This window comes from Macaca fascicularis, chromosome 1, assembly GCF_037993035.2.
Source record: "Macaca fascicularis isolate 582-1 chromosome 1, T2T-MFA8v1.1".
Classification (NCBI taxonomy): domain Eukaryota; kingdom Metazoa; phylum Chordata; class Mammalia; order Primates; family Cercopithecidae; genus Macaca; species Macaca fascicularis.
This window is the reverse complement of record NC_088375.1, coordinates 219,451,855-219,479,322: the sequence shown is the minus strand read 5'-3', so window position 1 is coordinate 219,479,322 and position 27,468 is coordinate 219,451,855. Positions and strand designations below refer to the sequence as shown.

The 27,468-nt window shown below is 42.4% G+C and overlaps 1 protein-coding gene across 5 annotated transcripts in view; it reads left to right on the top strand.

The window, feature by feature from the left end:
- DDI2 (DNA damage inducible 1 homolog 2) overlaps positions 1-23,570 on the top strand; it is a 53,263-nt gene extending 29,693 nt beyond the window's left edge. For 2 of the 5 annotated variants that reach the window (XM_045380094.3, XM_005544716.5), the window contains exons 7-9: positions 5,084-5,187; positions 6,756-6,945; positions 14,369-16,568. In XM_045380094.3, the coding sequence (XP_045236029.2) occupies positions 5,084-5,187; positions 6,756-6,945; positions 14,369-16,257 (2,183 nt within the window). In that variant the 3' untranslated portion in view covers positions 16,258-16,568. Of the gene's footprint in view, positions 1-5,083; positions 5,188-6,755; positions 6,946-11,144; positions 11,208-14,368 lie in introns of those variants that run through there. The other 3 variants (XM_065529636.1, XM_074019478.1, XM_065529634.2) reach the window with 3 other exon arrangements.
- The last annotated feature ends 3,898 nt before the right edge of the window (positions 23,571-27,468 follow it).

Sequence of the window (27,468 nt, the reverse complement as noted above, 5' to 3'; positions counted from 1 at the left end):
GTGCTTTAGGAGGCTTATGTGGGGTGATGACTTGAGGCCAGGAATTTGAGACCAGCCTGGACAACAAAGGGATAACTCGTCTCTACAAAAATTTTTGTTAAATAGCCGGGTGTGGTGGAAAGTGCCAATAGTCCCAGCTGCTCGAGAGGCTAAGGCAGGAGTATTGCTTGAGCCAGGGAGATAGATGCTGCAGTGAGCTGTGTTCATACTACCGTACTCCAGCTTGGGTGACAATGAAACCTTGTCTCAAAAAAAAACAAAAAAAAAGGAGTGGGCCACCAAAAGGCTTGTTTGGAAAATGACCTGGGTAGGCAGCCATGGCCCTTGTGGCCTTCACTGTAGGATGGGTCTAGAAGTTGGGAGGAAGAGAAAGGCTGGCATCTCAGTTGGATTTTATTTATTTCCCCTGGTTTTCAGTTAGATACTTGTTCTGTCCCTGTCTCCCTCCATGCTCATCTCTGTTAAGAGTGCCTCTGTTTCGCGCGCGGTGGCTCAAGCCTGTAATCCCAGCACTTTGGGAGGCCGAGGCGGGTGGATCACGAGGTCAGGAGATCGAGACCATCCTGGCTAACATGGTGAAACCCCGTCTCTACTAAAAATACAGAAAACTGGCCGGGCGTGGTGGCGGGCGCCTGTAGTCCCAGCTACTCGGAGGCTGAGGCGGGAGAATGGCGTGAACCCGGGAGGTGGAGCTTGCAGTGAGCCGAGATCGCGCCACTGCACTCCAGCCTGGGCGACAGAGCGAGACTCTGTCTCAAAAAAAAAAAAAAAAAAAAAAAGAGTGCCTCTGTTTCACCCTCTCCAGAAAATAAGGCTCTAGTCTGCTACTGGGGTGAAGGGTCTCCTGGCCTAGCAGAGTGCAGGAGGGACACCCCAAGGGCTAACTGCCTCTGCAGCCTTCCCGCCAGCCTTGCTGCTTTGGGCCCATCTCTCCTCCTATCTGCAGAGGTATTTGTGACCAGTTCCTATGCCCCATAGGAGTTCTGTAATGTCAGTTGGGTTGCTGCTCAGTTTTCCTCACTGTCATCTGCTTTTTAGCTCTAAAATTTTGTTCCTATGGTCTCTACTATTATATTTGGCCTTAAAAAGTTACGCCTTAGTGCTGAGCGCAGTGGCTCACGCCTGTAATCCCAGCACTTTGGGACGCTGAGGTGGGTGGATCACCTGAGGTCAGGAGTTCGAGACAGCCTGACCAACATGGTGAAACCCCGTCTCTACTAAAAATACAAAAATTAGCCCAGCGTGGTGGCAGGTGCCTGTAATCCCAGCTACTCAGGAGGCTGAGGCAGGAGAATCACTTGAACCTGGGAGGCGGAGGTTGCAGTGAGCTGAGATCGTTCCATTTCACTCCAGCCTGGGCAACAAAGAGTGAAACTCCATCTCAAAAAAAAAAAAAAAAAAAAAAATGTGCCTTAGACACAACCCAGAAACCCTTTTTGTAATGTTTTAGACGTAAATGTAGATAAATGCGTGTGTTCAGTCCTTCATCTCTAATCAGAATTCTTTTTATTTTCTTGTTTCATTATCTGTTTAATAGATGCTTGCTATAGAGAACTTCAAAAGTATAGAAATGTGAGATGAAGGTAAAAAACATTCCTTAAATTCCTGTAGTGAGAATCAACCACCGGTATCATTTGGGCATATCTCCTTCTGGTCTTTTTTCTGTGCATTTTTTTATCTTATAAAAGGTGATTATTTCGGCCAGGCGTGGTGTGGCTCACACCTGTAATCCCACCACTTTGGGAGGCTGAGGTGGGCGGATCACGAGGTCAGGAGATCGAGACCATCCTGGCTAACATGGTGATACCCCATCTCTACTAAAAATACAAAAAATTAGCCGGGCATGGTGGCAGGTGCTTGTAGTCCCAGCTACTCGGGAGGCTGAGGCAGGAGAATGGCGTGAACCCGGGAGGCGGAGCTTGCGGTGAGCCGAGATCACGCCACTGCACTCTAGCCTGGGAGACAGCGAGACTCTGTCGCAAAAAAAAAAAAAAAAAAGTGATTTATTTCATGTTTAAAATTTTATATTCTGCTCTAAGAAAAAGTGAAACTTTTTCCCAATGTCATTATAAATTTCAAAATAATTATTTAAATAAGTGAATAAATGTATAGCCTTCTGTTGCAGGTTTAAAGAACAGCTTTTGGGTTGTTTTCTTTTTTTCTTTTTTCTTTTTTTTTTTTTTTTTTGAGACAGTCTTGCTCTGTTGCCCACACTGGAGTGCAGTGGCGCAATCTTGGCTCACTGCAGCCTGTGCCTCCCAGGTTCAAGCGATTCTCCTGCCTCAGCCTCCCAAATTGCTGGGATTACAGGCAGCTGTTACCACACCCGGGTAATTTTTGGATTTGTAGTAGATTCAGGGTTTCACGATGTTGCCCAGGCTGGTCTCAAACTCCTGAGCTCAAAGTGATTCGCCTGCCTCAGCCTCCCAGAGTGCTGGGATTACAGGCCTGAGCTGCTGCGCTTGGCCAGTTATGTTTCCTATTATACCATGGCAGTATAGCTTTCTGCATATTTTGATTTTTTTTCCCCTAGTCAAGATTCCTGTAAGTGAAACTACTGAATCAAAGTTCCGGATGCTTTAGGACTCTTGATATGTTGCTAACCTGTACCAATCCGGTTTATCTGCCGCTGAATGAATATGCATCTTAATGTCCTGTACTGTTAAGCAATATTAGTTTTCCCTCTTAAATTTACAAATAAGGCTGAGTGTGGTGGCTCATGCCTAAAATCCCAGCACTTTGAGAGGCCAAGGTGGGCGGATTGTTTGAGCTCAGGAGTTCGAGACCAGCCTGGGCGACATAGGAAACCACATCTCTACTAAAAATACAAAAAATTAGCCAGTTGTTGTGATGTACGCCTATAGTCCCAGCTACTCCAGAAGCTGCGGTGAGAGGATCACTTGAACCCAGGAGGCAGAGATTGCAGTGAGCCGAGATCATGCCAGTATATTTCAGCCTGGGCAATAGAGCAATATTTTTTTCTCAAAAAAAAATTTTTTTTTTTTTTTTACAAATAAAAGAGTGGTTGCTTATTCTAAGTTACTTTTCTTTCATTGCAAATGATAGTTTTTTTACACATTTACTTTTCCTTTCTTTTGAAATATGTGTGTCTGTTTATCAGGGTCTTTGTAAACACAAATCTTATTGATTTGTGTAGGATAAAGATAGTTCAACTACCTTATTCTCATACTTCGCTAAACACAGTAGGACTGAGAGTTTTGCAGGAATACCATAAACTGGTTCCTTCAGGGGCTGAGTTCTCAGATTTTTGATGGCTTTAAGTGAGAAGATAATAGGAGGAGACAAAATAAGTACCAAGCTCTGTGGCCATCCTTGTGGATTTTACATCCGTGGCTATGATTAGCATGAAAAAACCCTTATAGCAATAGGAGAAACCTAAATAAAAGGAAAGCTTTACCACGGATTAGAAGATTCAGTATGTTGGGGGTGGCAGTTCTCCCACATTCATCCACAGAGCCATTGAGATGCCATCAAAATCCTGGTTGTTTGTGAGACTGGATGTGCTCGTTTTAAATTCGGCATGGGCTCTATATTGTGAGAATGGGCAAAATACTCCAGAACAACATTGCCTTCTAGATGTCAAAGGACTATCTGGAAGATATGAGTAGAAACAAACCCCTGATTATATGAACCTTGATCAATGAGAGGAAGTCTTTCAGAGCAATGGGGCAATTTTAGGAAATGTTGCTGGGACAAGAGGTATCCATGGGGAGAAATGAATTAGAAATTGGATCCTACCCACACCACACAAAAGCGAATTCAGGGTAAAGACTTAGATGCGGGGGAGGGAGGATTGCTTGAGCCTAGGAGTTCGAGACCAGCGTGGGCAACATAGCAGACCCTGTCTCAAAAAAAAAAAAAAAAAACCCCACAAAAACCCAAAACCTAGATGTGGAAAGGAAAGTTACAGATTTTAGAAGAAAATACACAGTATCTTGTGTAAGGAAGGAATTCTTTAAAAATAGGTCATCTGTTGGGTGTGGTGGCTCACTCCTATAATCCCAGCACTTTGGGAGGCCAAGGCAGGATGACTGCCTGAGGCCAGAAATTCAGGCCAGCCTGGTCAGTATAGTGAGACTCAATCTCTACAAAAAGTTTTTGGCCGGGTGAGGTGACTCACGCCTGTAATCCCAACACGTTGGGAGGCCAAGGTGGGTGGATCACGTGAGGTCAGGAGTTTGAGACCAGCCTGGCTGACACAGTGAACCCTGTCTCTACTAAAAATACAAAAATTAGCCGGGTGTGATGGCGCGCATGTGTAATCCTGTCTACTTGGGAGGTTTAGGTAGAGAATCAGAGAATCACTTGAACACAGGAGGCGGAGGTTGCAGTGAGCCGACGTCATGCCACTGCACTGCAGCCTGGGCAGCAGAGCAAGACTCTGTCTCAAAAAAAAATAATGAAAAGAACTTTTCAGCTGGACTCAGTGGGTCATGCCTGTAATCCCAGCACTTGGCCGGGCGCGGTGGCTCAAGCCTGTAATCCCAGCACTTTGGGAGACCGAGACGGGCGGATCACAAGGTCAGGAGATCGAGACCATCCTGGCTAACACGGTGAAACCCCGTCTCTACTAAAAAAAATACAAAAAAACTAGCCGGGCGAGGTGGTGGGCGCCTGTAGTCCCAGCTACTCGGGAGGCTGAGGCAGGAGAATGGCGTAAACCTGGGAGGCGGAGCTTACAGTGAGCTGAGATCCGGCCACTGCACTCCAGCCTGGGCGACAGAGCAAGACTCCATCTCAAAAAAAAAAAAAAAAAAATTCCCAGCACTTTGGGAGGCCGAGGTGGGCAGGTAACCTGAGGTCGGGAGTTTGAGACCAGCCTGACCAACATGACGAAACCCCGTCTCTACTAAAAATACAAAAATTAGCCAGGCGTGATGGCGCATGCCTGTAATCCCAGCTACTTGGGAGGCTGAGGCAAGAGAATCACTTGAACCCGGGAGACAGAGGTTGCCATGAGCCAGGATCGTGCCGTTGCACTCCAGCCTGGGCAACAACAGCGAAACTCCATCTCTCTTTTGAAGTACATAACAATAACCTTTTCTCTTCATGTGCTTTTTAGCTCAGGTTCAGATTGAAGGAGATTTTTTGCCATGTTCCTTCTCTATACTTGAGGAACAGCCCATGGACATGCTTCTGGGACTGGACATGCTTAAACGGCATCAGGTAATTAAGAGCTTCACTTATCTTTTTTTTTTTTTTGCATCTGCTTTTTGTAATATGGTTATTACATTATTTTTATTGGTTATGTATACTGGAAAACTAAGAAATACGACTTTTCAAACCTGGAAATGTCCTTAAATTATGTTGTTACACAAAGACTGAAATGATGTGTCAGTACAGATAGAATCTGTTTTTGTGAAATCTCTCTGTGAATCTGTTAAATCTTGCCAAATGTTTTGAGATTGTAAAGGACAGTTTGGTTCCCTTATATAATTTTCAGATTCTGGTTAGATCCTGATTAGTAGTTTTGTGATAACCTGACTAAAAGTGTAAGTCGAGTAAGTCTTTAGCATTCTCTGATGCTGATCAAACAGTACTTGGGAAGAAGATCTTCAAGGTTAAGGAAGGTATATGTTACGAATGAAAGTGTTTATTTAATACAGGGTGCATAATTAATATATTAATTTGTGTTGATACTTATTTTTCTACTGTAAAGCACAGTATTTTAAGATATACTGCTGCCATTGAAGAAGCAGTTAGTCCATTGGGTAATTAAGACGAGATCGGGCATGTTCAGGGTGGTAGGGCTATAGACCCCACTGGGTACTTCACATTTTTCACAGTAGGGTTTTGTATCCAGTCAACCTGTCAGGTACGGTAGTACACCCTATAATTCCCATTTTTGGAGGCCAAGGAGGGAGGATTGCTTGAGACCAGAATGAGTTTGAGACCAGTCTGGGTGACTTAGTGAGACCCTGTCTCTACAAAAAATACAAAAATTAGCTAGGCGTGGTGGTACATTAGCTACTCGTGAGGCTGAGGCAAGAGGATCCCTTGAGACCAGGCTGCAGTGAGTCAAGATTGTGCCACTACACTTCAGCCTGGGTAACAGAGCAAAACCACAACTCAAAAAACAAAATCGAATTAAAAACAATTGAAAATATAGCTGATCAATATTTTTATGTCACTGTTTTAAAATATTTCTGTAAAAGTAGATGCATCATAGTGATAATAACACACAGCATTCTAAATAGAACGAATGAATGAATGAATGTATGTATCAGTAAAACCTTGTCGCTGCCTTTTCTTATTTTTTTAGTCATGGTATAGACCTGCAGTCTCCACCTTTATAGATGTAAATCATATATGTGCACAACTGTCTATTAAGTAGTTATAAAATACACAAAAAAGGAAGTGAGCATTAGTATAGAGTAAAGAATACTGTGGAGACTGCCTTGCCTGGTGCCATCTTGGCTCACTGCAACCTCCGCCTCCCAGGTTCAAGCAATTCTTCTGCCTCAGCCTCCCAAGTGGCTGGGAGTTACAGGCATGTGCCACCACGCCTGGCTAATTTTTGTATTTTTAGTAGAGACGGGGTTTCACCGTGTTGGCCAGGCTGGTCTGGAACTCCTGACCTCAGGTGATCCACCCTCCTCAGCCTCCCAAAGTGCTGGGATTACAGGCATGAGCCACCGTGCCTGGCCATTTGTGATTGGAGTTTTAAATTAAGGATCATAATGTTTCTGCATGGTGTTTTATCTGCTATTATTCTTCGGTTGGTTTCTTCTAAGTGTTCCATTGACCTGAAGAAAAATGTACTCGTGATCGGCACCACAGGCTCCCAGACCACCTTTCTTCCTGAGGGAGAGCTACCAGAATGCGCCCGGTTGGCATATGGGGCCGGAAGAGAGGATGTACGGCCAGAGGAGATTGCAGACCAAGAATTAGCAGAAGCCCTTCAAAAATCAGCAGAGGATGCAGGTATTTGGAATGGCTGAACTCTTCAATACTTGTTATTAATGGGTAAGCCAGGGAAATGTGGGCTTCAGAAGGGGTAGGAACCTTTCCAGTTTTTAATCAGTCTCATGGTCCAGTAGTAGATGTGTTCATTATTTGTCTTCTTAACCTCCTCCTTTGATCTTCCCTTTTTTTTTTTTTTTTTTTTTTTTTTGGGAGACGTTGTCTCACTCTGTCACCCAGGTTGGAGTTCAGTGTGCAGTGTGACATGATTGTAGTTCACTGTGCCCTTGACTTCCTGGGCTCAAGCAGTCCTCTCATCTCAGCCTCCTGAGTAGCTGGGACTACACCTGGCTAATTTTTTTTATTTTTAGCAGAGATGGGGTCTTGCTGTGTTGTCCAGGCCTGTCCTGGGCTCAAGCAATCCTCCTGCCTTGGCCTCCCAAAGTGCTGGGATTACAAGTGTGAGCTACCATATCCAAACCCATCTCTTAATACAATAATAAAAAATTCTGTATTCTGGCCCAGTGTGGTGGCTCACGCCTGTTACCCAGTGCTTTGGGATGCTCAGGTGGGCGGATCACCTGAAGTCGGGAGTTTGAGACCAGCCTGGCCATGGTGAAACCCCATCTCTACTAAAAATATAAAAATTAGCAGGGTGCAGTGGCACACCCCCGTAATGCCAGCTACTTGGGAGGCTGAGGCAGGAGAACTGCTTGAACTTGGGAGGCGGAGGTTGCAGTGAGCCAAGATGGCACCACTGCACTCCAGCCTGGGCAACAGAGTGAGACACTATCATAAAAAGGAGAAACATTCTGTATTTTAGTATTTCAACAGATTAAGAACAGCTAAGTCCATTGCTGTGTTTAAGATAGATTGAGGTTATTTTGCTTAGATACATTTTAGAAGCTTCCTGAATTTTTTTAGGAAGTTTTTTTTGTTTGTTTTTGTTTTGTGATTTTCCTAAAGAAAATTATGACAGTAAACAGAGACTAACTTTTGAGTCCAACAGTGTTTCCCTATTTCTTTCCTTTTATTAGGCCTATTTTATTTTATTTTTTTATTTTTTTATTTTATTTTATTTTATTTTATTTGGTCTTACTCTGTTGCCCAGGCTAGAGTGCAATGGCACAGCCATGGCTCACTGCAGCCTCAGCCTCAGTCTCAAAACAGGCTTAAGTGGATCCTCTTGCCTTAGCCTCCCAAAGTATTACAGGCATCAGCCACCATGCCTCTTAGACCTGGTTTATTTTGAAAGGTATCATTGCTACTGTGTGTAAGCAGCCCCAACTTTTAAAATATTTACTGAAAGTGCTGCCACCAAAGACAGAAGAACCAACAAAAAGAAGTATAAATTTTTATTTACCTAATTAAAAAAAAATTTTTTTTTTTGAGACAAAGTCTCACTCTGTAACCCAGGCTGATCCTCCCGTCTCCCCTTCCTGAGTAGCTATGACTACAGGTGCTTGCCACCACGTCTAACTAATTTCTATATTTTTTGTAGAGATGAGGTTCTGCCATGTTGCCCAGGCTGGTCTTGAACTCCTGGGCTCAAGGAGTCCACCTGCCTCAGCCTCCTTAAATGACAGGATTATAGGAGCGAGCCACCATGCCTGACCAGCATAACTGAACATTACTGAAGATGCATTGTTATGGTCTGAGATTACAGTATTGTTATCAGGCCGTATTAGCACTGTATATATTGAAATTGTGCTACCTAATACTTCTTTCTAAGTCTCAGTTGTTTAGCTTGTTTAAATGTAATGATGGAGCTAAGTTTTCTGGATAAAATGGGGTAACACAGTTTTGCTGAAACCCCCCATTTATTATAGAACAGTGACTTTAGGATATATTTTCTAGAAGCTGAATAGAATTTACTTTTGAGTTGGGGTTATTTTACAGTCTTGTGCTGGAATTATTCATCAGTGTGACTAGTGTCACACATTGCTTTTTCTAGTACAGTAAAATACTAGATTTACAAGTTCAGGGAATAGCTTTATCCTAAAGACGAAAGGGGTGAGAGTTGTAAAAACAACCAGGCAGCTTTTGCCACTGTTTTACTGCAGAACGTTCAGATGTCTGTCATTGAGCTTTAGAATGGGTGTGGGTGGCAGATGGAGTTTTCCAGGTTGACTTTGTTCAGAATCAACCCCATCACCTTTTGACTTAGTTTTACATATAAAGTACAGTTTGAGTCAGGGCGTGGTGGCTCATGCTTGTGATCCCAGCACTTTGGCAGGCCGAGACAGGAGGATCACTTGAGCCTGGGAGTTTGAAACCGGCCTGGGCAACATAGTGAGTCTCTGTCTCTACAAGGTAAAAAAAAAAAAGCCAGCCATGGTGGCGCACCTATAGTCTCAGCTGCTTGAGAAGCTGAAATGGGAGGATCACCTAACCCCAGGAGCTCAAGGCTGCTGTGAGCCATCGTTGCGCCACTGCACTCCAGCCTGGGTGACAGAGTGAGATCCTGTGTCAAAAAAAAAGAATTGACTCCCATCACCTTTTGGCTCAAGTTTTTATATTAAGTACAGTTTTGGTTGTAAATTAAGTATTTTGTAGGAAGGGGGGAATTTTGAACAACCAGACAAACTAACTTAGTAGTTTTAATCTTACCAGCAAGGTAAGCTTGAATGAGTTTGACATAGCTCCTTACAAAGTTTTGCATTTGGGGTGTAATTTATCATCTTAGTCATGATGCTGTGTGTTAATATGAGGATATATTATCATTTTATGAAATGTCTCTTTTCTTTTTTCCTTTTAACTTCCACAGTCTTGGTGCCATTATTTAAGAAACATCAGCTGATGATAGCAGAATTTTCTAACCTACTAATAACAGTTATCCTTTTTTGGTAATTACCATATTTTAATAAAAGTTTGGAAGATTAAAACAGATACACTTATGTTTCCAGGCTTAGTGAAGGGGATGTACCAACTTTAAAGAATTAAAAGAAAATGGCTTTTTACTTAAATAACCTTTTGTTGCTGGTAGTATGGCTTGTGCTAATTTTTGTAATATTTAAGTAATGAAATAAGTCTAGATATCAGGTCCTTTTTATTTAGAACATTGACTTCCTAATATCATCCGAATAAATACTCTAGACATAGTAGGTGAAAGTATTTTGTAAAATAGTAGGTGAAAGTATTTTAGTAGAGATGAGGTTTCATGAGGTTTAGTAGAGATGAAACCTCATCTCTACTAAAACTACAAAAATTAGCCAGGCGTGGTGTGGGCACCTGTAATCCCAGCTACTCTGGAGGCTGAGGCAGGAGAATTGCTTGAACCCGGGATGCAGAGGTTGCAGTGGGCCAAGATCGCACCACTCTACTCCAGCCTGGGTGACAGAATGAGACTCCTTCTCCAAAAAAAAAAAAAAAAAATTAGCCAGGCATCGTGGCGTGCACCTGTGGTCCAGCTTGCTCGGGAGGGTGAGGTGGGAAGATCTCCTGATCCTGGGGAGGTCAAGGCTACAGTGAGTTGTGGTTGCACCACTGCACTCCAGCCTAGGCAACAGTGAGACTCTGTCTCAACAAAAACAAACAAAAAAAGCTTATTTTTTAAATACTTTATATAAACTCTATATTAAAATGTTAAAAAAAACACAAAAACATGTTTTTAATAGTAGGGATGAGGTTTCACTATGTTGCCCCAGCTGGTTTTGAACTCCTGACCTCAAGTGATCCTCCTGGACCTCTCAAAGTGTTGGGATTGCAGGCCAGAGTCACTGTGCTCAGCCTGATGTATTATTTAAATACCGATGAAAAAATAAAGAAGATAAGCTAGGATAGAATTTAATTAGGTGGTTTGTTTTCCTCTAAAATTGAATCTCAACTGAGAAAGAAATTTGGAAAGGGACTGTTAGATACATTCACTCAACTTTACTCCATAAGAAGTTTTTTTTATCACCTAATTCCATCGGATGTATCTGCTTTCTTCACCTGTCTCACATTTGCCCATGAATTCTCTATGTGTAGAAACATAAAATTAATTTCTTTACAAGATCTATTAAAAATCTGTTGAAATTAACAAATTGCTGTGTGTATTGTGAGAGAATGAAAGCAACCAGCAAATATTTTGGATGTCCAAACTACAGAAACATCCCCCAACTTTGAATCTACCAGTTCCTGATTTTAAAGATGACAAAAGAACGGAGACTATAACCCTGCATGCTGTGTGGTTTGCATTGTTAACCCAAGTTTGCTTGTCTGTTTCCTAATTCACACAGAGCGTCAGAAGCCATGATGCATGTAGTGTGTGTGTACTGCAGCTGGAGTGGGCCCCAGACCAGGTATTTATAGACACCATGTTAAGCCTTCCATCCAGTTGTCATCTGTGATCTGAAAGTCTGTATCTGCAGCAGTTTGGGAAGTTAGCATTTGTCATTCAGCATTTCACCTTGTTCAGTCTGGTTACAACTAGCCTATATGCATTTGTATTTTGGTATGCATACATGCATATGTAACATAAATTCCTGTTGAGAAATGTATTCGTTATTAGAACCATGCGAGAGGGAGAAAATCCCAGTAAAAACAGTGTCTATTCTACCTACCCCATCTTGGCTACTATAAATATCACGTCAAGAATATTGGCATCACAATACTTTGTTGTTGGAGATAACTATGCTTTTATGGGTTTCATAAGTCCCTTTCCTCTGAAAAACTGAAAGTTATTTTTTTACATTACTGCACACAACTACCTGGAGTTATGGAGGGTTAGAAATTTAAATTTTGTTAAAGAAGAAATGGAAACTTAGGCCAGGGGACTTGTCAAGGGTGACTCTGTGAACAACAACAGGAGCTAAGGCTTTGCTTTTCCTTCTGTCCCTGGCCTGACAGATTTTCAGGAAGCACTCTGCTTTCATTTCCTGTGATGTAAATATGGTAAACATCAGCTCGAGTACATTGACTGACTTACTAAGAGGAGGAAAGATGGTCTTTTAAGCCATCATCGTAAGACTTTGTAGGAGTTTGCAGGCTGGTTGGAATTAGATACATAGCATTTAGTTTCTCTTCTTTCTTTCCTTTTTCTTTTTCTTGTAAGGATAGGTTAAAAGCAGGCATCGTTTAATTATTCTTGATATCCACTGTCCTCATCCTCTTTTCCTATCATTCTGTAAACTGACCTGGTCCTCCGCTTCATTTAGGACTTAGGCTAGTGAAACTGACCTTCTCAGCTACGGGAGGATTATATGCAACTTTTTTAGTACAAAATTAATTGAGGGTGTGTTCACCTTGACCTCACTTGTTTATAACTAACACACAAATACCAGAAGGCCCTTACCATACCTCTTTATGTTGCTTACATGGATATTTCACTACAATGCATTGTTTTTGTTAACATTAGTTCAAAATTCAGCCTCTTCCAGAGTCAGCCTTAGGAATTTATAAATAAAACTAATAACTGTTAGACATCTGGTGGGATGAAAATAAAAAAACTAATAACTGTGTTTCTAGACTCTAATGGGTATAGCCTAAACTGAGATAAGCGCAGTTTTCCTTTTTACCCCTAAAGTATAAGTAAGGTAAGGTTGTTTCATGGGAAGTCAATAGCTTCCTGAAACAGTGCTTTGTCTTCTCGTGCTGTTAACCAGTAGTTTATTAGAATGATTTAAAGCCATTTGAATATAACTGCTTTGCTTCTTTTTAAGATCAAGCCCCCTTGTTGGATGTTAACATTTAGTACTGAGCATTTGAGTTGCATCTGCCCTAATAATTGTATTTTGAAGTCATTTTGTTACTGGCCTTTTGATTTTTATTTTTTATTATTATTATTATTATTATTTGACCGAGTTTCATTCTTTCATCCAGACTGGAGTGCAGTGGCACAATCTTGGCTCACTGCAACCTCTCCCTCCTGGGTTCAAGCAATTCTTCTGCCTCAGCCTCCCGAGTAGCTGGGATTACAGGCACCCGCCACCACACCCAGCTAATTTTTGTATTTTTAGTAGAGATGAGGTTTCACCATGTTGGCCAGGCTGTTTTCGAACTCCTGACCTCAGGTGATCCACCTGCCTCGGCCTCCCAAAGTTCTGGGATTACAGGCATGAGCCACTGCGCCCAGCCCTTTTTGATTTTTAATTAAAGATCTTACAATGGTCGGGCGCAGCGGCTCTCGCCTGTAATCCCAGCACTTTGGGAGGCCGAGGCAAGCAGATCACCTGAGGTCAGGAGTTCGAGACCACGCTGACCAACATGGAGAAACCCTGTCTCTACTAAAAATACAAAATTAGGCGTGTGGCGCATACGTGTAAGGGAGGCTGAGGCAGGAGAATTGCTTGAACCTGGGAGGCGGAGGTTGCAGTGAGCTGAGATGGCACCATTGCACTTCTGCCTGGGCAACAAGAGCGAAACTCCGTCTCAAAAAAAAAAAAAAAATCTTACGTGCATAGAGGTCAATTTTTAACTGAATCAGTGGCAAAAGAAGAGCTGGAACTGATGTTTAATGATATCATTATGATGCTTACACTGAGCTAGTGTTTTAGACTGCCATCTTGTTTTGGTGGCCATTAAGTAGCAATGAATTTAAATAGTCATTGCCAATTGAAAAACTATTAATGAACCATCTCCCTCCACATTCCCCTTTCTTTAAAATACTTAAGTATTCTTAACTTAGTTGCACACTATTAATGTGATAAAAATTTACAAGCCTTTAAAGTTGTATTATTTGGTAGGATGGTGATTGTGATTTAATCTGCTGATCATTCGTTTACTTTTGTACTCTGAGTCAGATGCTCACCCAGTTTTACCATGATTTTTGGAAAGCTTGGCTAGAAATAAAATAGAACGTTTGCTTCTGTGTCCCCAATCATTATGTTATTTCTTATTTCTCTTTATAATTCCCTCTCTGTCCAGGTATACCTGGTTTTAGACTTCTCATTTGTAACCTCAGTGTTCACAATTGAAACTTTCAAAAAAGTGCATTAGCATGAGAATCATTCTGGTGCAAAGATTCTCACGATTTGTAATATCCTTAAGAATCACCCAAGGAGCTTATTGAAAATGCACATTCCTGGATTTACTCTCAAGTATGGTACCCCAGTGTCTGCATACATCACAAGCATCCCTGGTAGTTTTAGGGCAAGTGGTGAAAAAAATACACTTGGAGAAACTATTCTAGAGTTGTAGACTAGACTAGGGAATAAAGAAACATAAATGTCCTTCAGTCCTGAGCACTAACCCCGCCATTTTGTGAATGCATGTTAATGGTACTTAATCACATTGAATTACAGTGTGCATATTTTATTAAGAACACATCTACCTCTTATTCTGATGTTGTGATTGTCTACCACAATGAGAAAGTAATTTTAAAATCATTTCTATTTGTATAAGAGAAACTCGAGTTTGAGGACCTTATTTTATTCTGCCCTATTTAGATTTGTATCCTCTGGTAATTTAGTGGCGTTAGTTACCTGCTAATTAATATTTTTCCTTTCCCCTGTGTTCCATATAGAGAAAAGCGGTAAAGAATCTACCTCACTGGGAATGTCATCATTACCAACTTCAGATGGGTTTAACCATCCAGCCCATTCTTTAGGACAGAGTCCTGATACTGGTAATCCTATGAGTCTTGCTCGCTCTGTCTCTGCTTCAGTCTGCCCTATCAAGCCCAGTGACCCAGATAGCATTGAACCTAAAGCTGTGAAGGCTTTGAAGGCTTCAGCTGAATTCCAGATAAACTCTAAAAAGAAAGAACATCTTTCTTTACAAGATCTTTCCGATCATGCTTCCTCAGCAGACCATGCTCCAACAGACCAGAGTCCAGCTATACCTATGCAGAATTCATCCGAAGAAACAACTGTTGCAGGTAATCTGGAGAAATCTGCTGAAAGAAGCACCCAGGGCCTCAAATTTCATCTCCATACAAGACAGGAAGCTAGTTTATCTGTCACATCTACTAGGATGCATGAACCACAGATGTTTCTAGGTGAAAAGGATTGGCATCCAGAAAATCATAACCTGAGTCAAGTGAGTGACCCTCAGCAGCACGAACAAGCAGGGAATGAACAGTATGAGGTTGCACAACAAAAAGCTTCACATGACCGAGAATATCTTTGTAACATAGGGGACCTTGAGCTTCCTGAAGAAAGGCAACAGAATCAACACAAAATTGTTGATTTGGAAGCTACGATGAAAGGAAATGGGCTCCCACAGAATGTGGATCTTCCGAGTACGAAGAAAAGTATTCCACCTTCAGGATGCAGTGGCTGCTCAAATTCAGAAACACTTATGGAAATAGATATAGCTGAACAGTCCCTAGTTACTGTGCTTAATTCAACAGGCAGGCAGAATGCCAATGTCAAGAACATTGGTGCATTGGATCTCACTTTAGATAATCCCTTGATGGAAGTAGAAACATCAAAATGTAACCCTTCATCTGAAATTTTGAATGATTCCATTTCCACTCAGGATTTACAGTCCCCAGAAACTAATGTTGAAATATCTGGAACAAATAAAGAATATGGCCATTGCTCCTCCTCTCCAAGTCTCTGTGGCAGTTGTCAGCCCTCTGTGGAGTCAGCAGAAGAATCTTGTTCATCTATAACGGCCGCCTTGAAAGAACTTCATGAACTTTTGGTTGTTAGCAGTAAACCAGCTTCAGAAAATACATCTGAAGAAGTAATCTGTCAATCAGAAACCATAGCTGAGGGCCAAACCAGTATTAAAGACCTTTCTGAAAGATGGACCCAAAATGAGCATCTTACCGGGACTGAACAGTGTCCACAAGTCTCCTTTCATCAGACCGTATCTGTATCAATGAAGACAGAAAAATTAACAGTTACTTCATCTGACACTGGAATAGAAGCTGTAGAAAGTGGAAACTTCAGGAGTCTAGGTGATGGTCTGTCAACTGATGAGGAAGGTGTCCCCAAATCGAGGGAATCCATAAACAAGAACAGTTCTGTCACTGTAACCTCAGCTAAAACATCTAATCAGTTACACTGCACCTTAGGTGTAGAAATTTCACCCAAACTTTTAGCAGGTGAGGAGGATGCACTCAATCAGACTTCTGAGCAAACTAAGTCTTTGTCATCCAATTTCATATTGGTTAAAGACTTAGGTCAGGGCATACAGAATTCAGTAACAGACAGGCCTGAAACCACAGAAAATGTCTGTCCTGAAGCTTCGAGGCTGTTACTTGAATATGAACCACCTACCAGCCATCCATCATCAAGTCCTGCCATTCTTCCACCATGGATTTTTCCTGCTGCAGATATTGACCGGATTCTCCGTGCTGGCTTTACTTTGCAGGAAGCTCTTGGAGCTTTGCATCGAGTTGGTGGGAATGCAGACCTTGCACTTCTTGTTTTGCTCGCAAAAAACATCGTAGTTCCTACATGACTATGGGAAAGTGGGCTAGACTGTTGTCCATTCCCTTTAAACAAAAGAAAGCTCTCTCTCTATACACACACACATACACACTCACCACATATACAGTATATGTAGAGACCTGCAAGCAGAATGTTGAGCCAGATTTTTTTTAAAGATTTTTTTCGGCCAAAGTAATTTATGATCTCTTGTCCGATGAATTTGTCTATCCTACTTGTTAAAATTTAGGCCTTTTTAAATGTATTGGCAGTATGTGCATACGAAAGCTTTTTATTCTCATTAAGATGTATCCTGGAATAAAATGGATGGTTTTGTGTGTAGCATACTGTTTTAGAATGAGAGTAAATGCTTTGAAAAGCAAAAGCCATGAGAAATCCCACTACCCATCCAGCTAAAAACAGATTAACTCTCCATACTGTGTGTGTCTGTGCTGATGGCAAGGTGTGGCTTGCTGGCTCAGTTGTCAATTTAGAAACTTTTGACCACATAGTTTGGTGTTTGGAATTCTACCCAGCGCTCTGTGTATCATGAATCATTAATTATAACAGGAAATTGGAGAATAATTGAATACCTTATTGTAGAGTGGTATGTTTTTATTTGTGTGCTTAGGATTTGACATTTTAATAGGGTGAGCAGGAGGGTTTAAATCTTGGGCTCCTTTGTGCATCGCAGGCTGCTGCATGGATTGCCATGAATCCTTATTACGTTGGATGGCATATTGTGGGGCAGTTACAACGAGAGTGAAACATGGTGCTATCCAGATTTTTAAAAGAACAGAACAACCATAATTCCATTTGCAGATGTCAAGAACTGTGAGGGAAAAATAATAGCCTAAACACTGGAATTTGCTAGAGTTTGGGTTTGCTAGCATCTCACTGATAACACCTCAACCCTTAATGACTAATGATGGACTTAAGTTCAGGAATGGATTGATTGCCAGCAGCTTATTTCCTTTCTAGACTCATCTTCTGCCAGGAAGTTCTTTAAACGCTCAGTGCGAGCTGTAATCTGAGTGAGATACTGAAGTGTGGTAACCTTGTCACTAGTTAATCTTGGTGCTTGGAATGGTCAGTCTATTTGGAGAGTGTCCTTTGTGGCAGTGGTAATAGTAATTACAGTTTCTGACTTAAGTGGCCTTGGTAGAGTTTTCCATCTTTTTCTTTCCTCAGGAGTTTCTTTTTTAAGCAAAATTCATCATATTTGTGTTTACCATGTCAAGTTAGAGTGGGGCATAATATATAGATGTATTTATTGTGGCCTTTTTTTATATAAGGACTAGCCCTTGGAAACCATCGTCCTGTGGGCCCCACTGTGCAATAACCCTACTGGATAGGTTTTAGATCATTCTTTCCTGGCACACTGCTCTCTTGGGTACCTAGCAGGAATCTGAAATCTTGGTTTTATTGAAAAGAATTTTGAGATTCATAATTTCTGATTCTAGATTATAGTTTGTAACATGTTTGAAACAGACGCTTCGAAAGAGTGATTTCTCAACTTAGTGTTAAATGATGTTGTCTGAAGTCTGACTCTTTGTAAGCTTGTTCGTTTCATCAAATTTTAAGTCATTGAGCACAATCAAAATGGAGGCTCATATCTCAGGAGTTTTTGAAATTTTAATTTAGGGGCACTTAGAGACCTTTTTTTCTACCCCATCCAACTTCTTTCTTTCCTTTTGCTATGATGTTTGTATGTATGTTACAAGACCTTAGTGACGGGATGGCAAGTCACGTAGATTCATCATGATCCTTTATGTAGTTAGGCAATGGTTGACAGAAGGAGTTGTAGTTTACTGCTTTTCAGAGGGCGCTAAGAACAGCAGGTCAGCCGGGCCGTCTTTAAGATGTTCTTTTAGACAGCCGCACATTGTAGACCCTGTCGCCTGCCCTACACCAAAGATGTACGATGCACTAGGAAACTGCTCATAGGATTTCTGTCAACTGACTTAAAGCTGTGATTGTAATTAAATAGTTGGTGCTATGATTGATGCAAAATATAGTAGCAATGCAATGGGACCCTGTATTTGCTTTATGGGTGGTGGTTTGGGAATGTATTCTAAGCTTATAAATCTTTGGAACCACGGGGTGGGAAGGGTCGGGGAACTTAATGATGACAATAGACTCCCTCCTAAAGGACCTTCCGTATAAGCAGGACGAACCTTGGAGATTTGGGAAACAGTTCCAGGTGGAATATGTAATATCAGTCGGGGAAAGATTTCATTAGGATAGCTTTTTGTGTATGTATATGTATATTTATTTTTAGGAATAGATCTATAGTTGTACATGAATTCCTGTTAGGAATACTTTGAATGAGCTTAACCCACTTGCCAAATATCCTTGTCCCTTCCATCATTTTATTTTTGATATGGGGTCTTGCAGTGTTGCCCAGGCTGGACTCAAACTCTGGGGCTCAAGCAATTCTTCCACCTCATCCTTCTAAGTAGCTGGGACTACATAAAGCCCAATGTATAATTGCTTTTGATTTTTAAAATCATCTTGCCCATCATTTTTATAAAAATTAAGCTATTTGGCCAACACGGTGAAACCTCGTCTCTACCAAAAATACAAAAAATTAGCTGGGTGTGGTGGCACACGCCTGTAATCCCAGCTACTTGGGAGACTGAGGCAGGAGAATTGCTTGAACCTGGGAGATGGAGGTTGCAGTGAGCTGAGATTGCGCCACTGCACTCCAGCGTGGGTGGCAGAGTGAGACTGTGTCTCACCAAAAAAAAAAAAAACGAAGCTGTTGACACTATTAATATTTTGGATGACTTAAATGTAGCAGCTCTAGAATGCAAAGGGTATATTAAGGAGCATTACAATAGCGGACCTTCATTGTCAGCTTTTATTCAATTAAGAGCTCCAAAAATGCAGAAATTATGGGTTAACTTCTAAGAATACAATCAAATCCTTGTGAATTCTGGTTGCCAACAGTAATAACCAGTAATGGGCACCTTTACTGGACAGCTCCTTTACCGTAACAAGTAGCGGGCAGTTTTGCGGTCAGCACTTACTGCAAGGGTGGTCTCTGTTTCTTCACCAAAGAGAGATTTTCCTGTGTAATTTGTGCCATTTCCCTGAAGTTGGTTCCTGAGCAGAAAGATGTGCTTAGTAACCAGACAGCAGCTTTACATAGGTTATAGATTTTGGTCACTGATGCTGTTAAGAATTATTTCCATACCTGTTCAGGGCTCCAGACAGCCAGTAGCCTTCATCCCACAGTTTGGGCTTCAGCTATTAACACATAAAGATAACCAGTTGCAGCTGGGCGCGGCGGCTCACGCCTGTAATCCCAGCACTTTGGGAGGCCAAGGCAGGTGGATCACCTGAGGTCAGGAGTCTGAGACGGGCCTGGCCAACATGGTGAAACTCCGTCTCTACTGAAAATTTAAAAATTAGCTGGGCGTGGTGGTGCATGCCTGTAATTCCAGCTACTCAGGAGGCTGAGGCAGGAGAATCGCTTGAACCTGGGAAGCGGAGGTTGCAGTGAGATCACGCCATTGCTTGCCCTCCAGCCTGGGCAACAGGAGCGAAACTCCATCTCAAAAAAAAAAGATAACCAGTTGCTTGGCAAAGGAAGCTGGAGAGATGGTGAGTGCATGTGTTAAAACTCTTCTGCCTTGCAACCCACATCTTCTAGAGCTCCCTGTCTCCATATGCACTAAAGGGAGACACAACCCTGTGTGTTTTTCCCAAAGCATGTCTCTAGCAAGAGGGTACATAGAAATGGAATACAAGGCTTTGTGCCACTGATTTTATGATAACCAGTTAATGTGGAATTTGCTGGTTGTCTTACTACAGCTTTCTATCTCCAGTGAAAGCCATAAAAATTTAGGTTAACTGTCAAGCTCATGTCTACATATATATATATATATATATATATATATATATGTAAGCTAGCATATACATATGGTGATTGACAAATATAGTTAATTTTATATAGATTTAAAAGCAAGGGATTTTTATATCTACAGACGTACTCTTCACTTATGGTGGCTTTTATCCTGTCACATATATAAATATATATATATATATATATATAGCAAACAGCCTTGCAAATCATTGGCCAGAAAAGCTGCAGGGCATTGCAATGGCCTTTTCCTACCTGTTTGCCACCTGTGGTGAGGGTGAGCAGGATGATTGAACTGCTGCATATTTCAAACCTGTTACCACTGGCAGTGTGTCCCAAGAGAAGCTGGCCAGATTATACATTCTACTGTTCTCTAGCACAAATACCAAAAAGCCCAAATTTCCCCTTTGGATTTGGTGACTTAGTGTAGTCTGTGGCTGACCTAGAAAGACACAGAGTTATCAAGAGTTTCCCTTCCTAGAAGATGAATGTTACCTTTTGTGTTAGGAGGTACAGAAAATAAAAGCTTTTTTTTTTTTTCTTGAATTGCTAATTCCTCTTAACAAAGTAAATTCAAAGCCTGTCCTTGAGAACTGGAAATGTAAAATAATGGTTCAAGTTTTACACCTTAGTGATTCCTCGGTAGGTGTTACTAGGAGTTCATTGAATGAACTTAGGAGTGAACCTTTGATGTGCTTGATTTTCTTTGTGCCTTAGTTTCTCTGAATAGCAGAGGCATCAAATTTTGGTGGGGAATGAGAAGAAGATTAGGGGAAGTTTGAAAATAGCTCTCCTGGAGATGGAGGGCACACAGAGTGGTCCTCAGGCTCACCTTGACTGAGTTGATTTCACAATTATCCTGCATCAGATCATTAGATTTCCACAGTGCTAGGATTATAATAGGGATTTTTGCATCACCAAAAACAGTTTTTAGATGTTTCTTTGTTGTACTATCAGTGTTGTGCTGGTTAAGGGAAAGAAAAGTTCAAGAAAATCTTACATATTTGAAAGGAAATTGGTTCCTTTTGAAGGCTATGCAACATGAGTCTTTGAACAAGAATTCCTTGCTACTTTGATTCATTCATCAAATATTGAGTGCCTATGTGTGAGGCACCGGTGAACTCTGGGGATTCAGGGGTAAGTAAAACAGATTGGAACCCTACCCTTGTGAAGCTTTCAGTCTAGAAGGGAGACGTGAAACAAATTTTAGCTTCAAAAGCAACATCTATTTTTGCTGTTAGCGTGCATTTATTTTAAAAGAGTTATTTGGTTCTGCTTCAGAGCAGACTGGGAAAATCAGGCTTACAATGGAATCAGATGCTGTGGGTCTAAAACAGCTCTTTAAAAATACATATTTTTTAGGCCAGGCACGGTGGCTCACACCTGTAATCCCGGCACTTTGGGAGGCCAAGGTGGGTGGATCATGAGGTCAGGAGTTCAAGACCAGCCTGGCCAATATGGTGAAACCTTATCTCTACTAAAAATAAAAAATCAGTTGGGCATGGTGGCACATGCCTGTAGTCCCAACTACTCAGGAAACTGAGGCAGAAGAATCGCTTGAACCCAGGAAGCGGAGGTTGCAGTGAGCCAAGATCACGCCACTGGACTCTAGCCTGGGCAAGAGTGAGACTCCGTCTCAAAAAAAAAAACTTTTTTAAAAAATGGAATCAGAGAAACCAACAAAAAAATGTAACATGTATAAATGCCTGAGGAGATCAGTTATTGAGAAATCCATTTACAACGCTGGAGGAGAGGGGGGTGGCCAGGAAAGAAGTGCAACAAATGAATGGAAGATGACCCTAAAAATGCGCCAGTGACAGTCAGTCAATCCATCAGACCGCCTCACATGCAGGGTAGAAACATGGGAGTATGCTGCAGCAGCATCCTCGCATCCCTTTGTGAGCACGGCTGCTCCGGAACACTGACCATCTGGGCTAGCACGACTTAGCAGAGGGTTCTGCAGGATGTGCTATTTTAAAGCAGCTGGGTGCAACTTGTGAAAACGGGAATCTAGAGCAGAACATGTAACCAGCAATGGCTGGGATTGGTGGACAGGATTGACGGGAGCATTTGAGGCTCTACCAGGCCTGTCTACAAGACAGCTTCGTCGAAGGCACATTTTTTAACCTGTTAAATAAATGCCACATATATGTTGTAATCCTGAAGCATACAGGTAGAATTTCTGGATCATAACTAGTGACTCCTGAGGTTTACAGTTAGAAAATGTTCTCAAAAGTTTATCCGTTATGTATTGATGATTGGTAATCTAGACCCTCTGGAGGCTGCAGAACGTGAAAGGATCCAGCTGACAAGTTTCAGGGCACTGTCTTCTGGAGTGAAATCTGCTAAGAAAACGGTTCAAGGGCATGGGAGTTAGAGAGTGTTTCTTTTACCTAAAAACGTTAAGCCAGCTATGGATTATTGGGGCCGTGGCGGCATGAAATACAAAATTATTATAATTTATACAGAACTAGGTTTCTTTATGTTCTGTAGGAAGGTTTTCATTAGCTGATTTGGGAAGGGGGGCATGCTGCAGTATTTTTTTTTCCTAGGAACATGCATTTCTGATGGGAAGTTAATTTTGTTTACAAGAGTTAGTTTTACACACAACCCTGAATGAATGTGTCTGTGGCCTAAAAATGGTAGACCTGTATTTCCTGCCAGAGGCAGGCAGATTTGTTTCCTGATTCCTTCTGTCTGAGATGACCTGATGCTGACCAGACTTGTTTTTCCTTTCCTCAATCTTCACAGCTTTCTGAGTTTATGCCACCCATCCAAGACCTTCCCATTTGAATGACTAGATTTCCATTCTATCCCCGATCATCCTTTTGAAATAGTTCTAGTGATAAATTCAAAGAAATTCAATATATTGATTGAATTTTATTTTTTTGCTTTGTATCTACAACAAAAATTGATTTGTTCATTTTTATTCCAAATCTCATCTTCATGGCAAGTTGGGCTAATGGACTTTGCACTCGAGAAAGGTTTGTTTACCAGTTTTGTAGCCATGTTTGGCAAATCTTAGCAAATAGAAACCCCGTCTTTTCTTTTCCTTCTTTATATGTTCTTGCAGTTACTCTTATCTTGCAAGATTTTGTGACTTCTTTAAGCTTTGAGACTACTGCATCTTAAAAGAAGAACTAGGCTGACTGGCAGAAAGTCTTGCCGGTGGCCCTGTCACTCCCATGATGCTTTGGTTTTGAGAGTTGGGAAAACTCTGAGAACTTTAAGGGAACCAAACTCAGGAATCCCAAAATTGGTGGCATTGTGCCATTCGTTTAGGGGCTGAACATAGGACCTGTCTGAAACTGAGTGAACTAGATGCATTTGGGTTTGAATTTTTGTCACATACTGAAATGTAAGTCAGCCCTAAATAAAACACTTTATTTTATTTTTCTTTTTTTAAATAGGAACTTTCTGAAGAAAAAGTGGTGTGTAAAACATTTGATATTTAAGACAATAAAGTTTTTATCATAAGACTTCTGTTTGATCAATTTCTTTTAAATTGAGGTGGTCACTTCAATTAGACAAGGTGGTGTCCTTGTCTCTATCTCCCTACCCCTTTAAATAGCGTATACCCAGACATTGTAATTTATGGCGTGTACCCAAACCCCAGAAGAAGTGGGCCTCAGAGCCATTAACATAACTTCCAGATTAGTACTGCAGGAGGACAGCTCCCTGCTGATGTAAAAGGTATGCATTTTGGGCCAGGCATGATGGCTCCCACCTGTATTCCCAGCACTTTGGGAGGCTGAGATGGGCAGATCACTTCAAGACCAGCCTGGCCACCATGGCAAAACTCCATCTCTATTAAAAAAAGCGGGACGTGGTGGCATGCACCTGTGGTCCCCACTACTCAGGAGGCTGAGGTGAGAGGATTGCTTGAGTCCGGAAAGCGGAGGTTGCAGTGAGCTGAGATCATGCCACTGCACTCCAGCCTGGGCAACAGCAAGACCCTGTCTCAATTATAACAATAGCAATAGTGTATGGTGGCCAAGAATAGAGCAAGTCTGCTTGGGTTTGAGCGTTGCCACTTACTGGTTTCTATGACTGGGTAAGTTACCTAACCTTTCTGTGCTTGAGTTTCCTCACTTGTTAAATGGGGACCATCAGAGATTATGAGGCTTAAATGAGTTAATCATATGAAGTGCTTAGAATACCTGGCACAAAGTACATGCTAATGAGATGTGATTCTGCTATTCACTATATCACTTAAGGGATTTGCGGATGCTACATGGAATTTGCAGAAGTCAAGTGCTTTGGGCTTTGCCCCATGTAGGTTCCAGGCTACCAGGATTCTGCCTTTTTCAACATGTGGTTTTCAAGATTGCCTTGGACGTCAGCATCCAGCTGGTACACCAGGGAAAGAGGTTTTATGTACCAGGCCTGGAAGTGGTGTGCATGACTTCTCTGCCCACACTCACTGGCTGGAACTAGTCACATGACCATACCAGAGGCAAGGTGGGCTGTGAAATAGATGTCCAGGCAGATGAGGGGTACAGATAGTTGGCTGGCTAAGCAGTCCTCCAATGTCGACTTACACAGAGACCACACATACCTTTTTACCAAAGGAGATGGCCCCAAATCCCACCGAGGCAATCCATTGACCTCAACGTCCAGAGTCCCCTGATGCCGCGTCTTCTTCCACGTCTTCGTTGTGGCCCCTTAAGGTCTGGCAAACTCTGAACTTGGAGATAAGTTACCTGTTTCTACCCCATACCCAGTGATAGAGCTGGGATAGAATAACTGTAGTAGCAAATCTCAGTTGGAAAAGGAAATGGGAAATGGAGCTGTCACTGGCCCCAACAATTAGAAAATCATGCTGAACAGGCTGGGCGCGGTGGCTCACACCTGTAATCCCAGCACTAGGAGGCTGAGATGGACGGATCACGAGGTCAGGAGATCGAGACCATCCTGGCCAACATGGCAAAACCCCGTCTCTTCTAAAAATAGAAAAATTAGCTGAGGGTGGTGGAGCATGCCTGTAATCCCAGCTACTCGGGAGGCTGAGGCAGGAGAATTGCTTGAACCTGGGAGTCGGAGGTTGCAGTGAGCTGAGATCGTGCCACTGCCCTCCACTCCAGCCTGGTGACAGAGCGAGACTCTGTCTCAAAAACAAACAAAAATCGTGCTGAACAGACATTATGAAGGAGTTCATTAAAAATTCTAGACCAGGCACAGTGGTTCACGCCTGTAATCCCAGCACTTTGGGAGGCCGAGGTGGGCGGATCACAAGGTCAGGAGTTCAAGACCAGCCTGGCCAACATTGTGAAACCCCATCTCTACTAAAAATACAAAAATTGGGCCGGATGTGGTGGCTCAAGCCTGTAATCCCAGCACTTTGGGAGGCTGAGGCAGGCGGATCATGAGGTCAGGAGATCGAGACCATCCTGGCTAACATGGTGAAACCCCGTCTCTACTAAAAAAATACAAAAAGTTAGCCAGGCATGGTGGCGGGCGCCTGTAGTCCCAGTTACTCGGGAGGCTGAGGCAGGAGAATGGCGTAGACCCAAGAGGCGGAGCTTGCAGTGAGCTGAGATCGCACCGCTGCACTCCAGCCTGGGCGACACAGCAAAACTCCGTCTCAAAAAAAAAAAAAAAATTAGCCAGGCATGGTGGTGCGTGCCTGTAATCCCAGCTACTTGGGAGGCTGAGGCATCAGACTCACTTGAACCCAGGAGGTGGAGGTTGCAGTGAGCCGAGACTGCGCCATTGCGCTCCAGCCTGGCAACAGAGCGAGACCCCGCCTCAAAAAAAAAAAAAAAAAAATTCTGATTGCCTAGTTTGGAAGGAACTCCCTTGTCCATTGTCCATAGCCCCATCTGAGTAGGCATTGAGTCTGCTCTTGGGAGTTGGCACGACCTTCCTAGCTAGCTTACTGCTTGGTGCAAGTCTGAGGACCCAAGGGTTGTCTAAAACCTTGGAAAAGAGTCAGTGGCTTTTAAAACCTGAGTGTGTGGTTAATTTGGGAAAACAATTTACTTGGTAGACTTCTGATTATTCACTTGCAGCCATTTCTGCATGCCAGTAACCACGCTAGCAATTCCTGCCTCTACACAGTTCTCAAGGCTGATTAATTTTGCTTCTCACTTCTAGTTCATTCTCAGAGACACCTGCCTTGACTTCATCTGAAGTATATTTGAATGGGAAAACCCCAACAGATGATTTTTGCTGCAGGGCTGAGTCTTACTGGGCCTTGGTATTCAAAGCCTGTTTCAAACTTAGCTCTTATCTGGGATCTCGAAGGAAATTCATTTTTTACAACCCGCAAGGTCCCAGGTATTTTGACTCACTCTTTTTCATTTCTGCTTATAACCAGCCAATTCTTTCCTACGTTTAGGGTTGTTTTGTCTAATAGAGACGGGGGTTTCACCATGTTGGCCAGGCTGGTCTCAAACTCCTGACCTCAAGTGACCCTCCCCCTCGGCCTCCCAAGGTGCTAGGATTGTAGGCGTGAACCACCACACCCAGCCAGGTCGTTCTTGTAATGCTTGTAACAGCACACTGACTTGAGTTTTCAACTCTTCTCTTAGGCCAGAGATTCAGGCTATGTAGTTAATATAGCCAACCATCCAAGTTGCCACAGGAAGCAGTTTTTCCAGATGTTTTGCCCTCCGAATAACATAGGTCTCCACTTTTCCAGCCTCCCAGATCAGTTTCCTTCTTGACCACCAAACCAGTGTTATAACAGATTTTTGTGGTAAGCATCCCATTTCAGTACCAGGATCTGTACTGGTTAAGGTTGTCTAACTACTGCAACAAACCAACCCCAAATGTCTGTAGCTTAACACCATAAAACTTTCTTTCTCCTTCACTAACATTCCAATGCGGGTTCAAGTCAGCCAGGTGGGAATGGGGTAGGGGGGCTCTTCTCCAAGTTCATTGAGGAACCGGGCTTCCAGCAGCTCTGCTGTGTTCATGCAGCTCTCAGGGTTGCCCTGGCCTTCAGCATTCCATTGGGACAGGATGGAAATGAGGAGAGTGAAGCGTAAGGGGTTTTCATGGGCCACACCTGCAAATGGTATATATCACTTCTCACACAAAATCAGCAAAAAGTCTCCTGTCCACACCTAGTTGAAGGAGAAGCAGAGAAATGTAGACTAACTGATGTCCGATAAGAAGAGATCGGCTGACGCCGTTTTTACCTAAGAGAAAAAGAATATCAACTTTCTAACGCTGGGCCAGAGAGTAGAGTCTTCTCAACTCTCAGTTATATACTCACTAATTGAAACCCATAATTCTTTTTTTTTTTTAGATGGAGTCTCTCTGTCGCCCAGGCTGGAGTGCAACTTCTGCCCCCCCTCCCAGGTTCAAGCAAATCTCCTGCCTCACCCTCCCAAGTAGCTGGGATTACAGGCGCACACCACCATGCCTGGC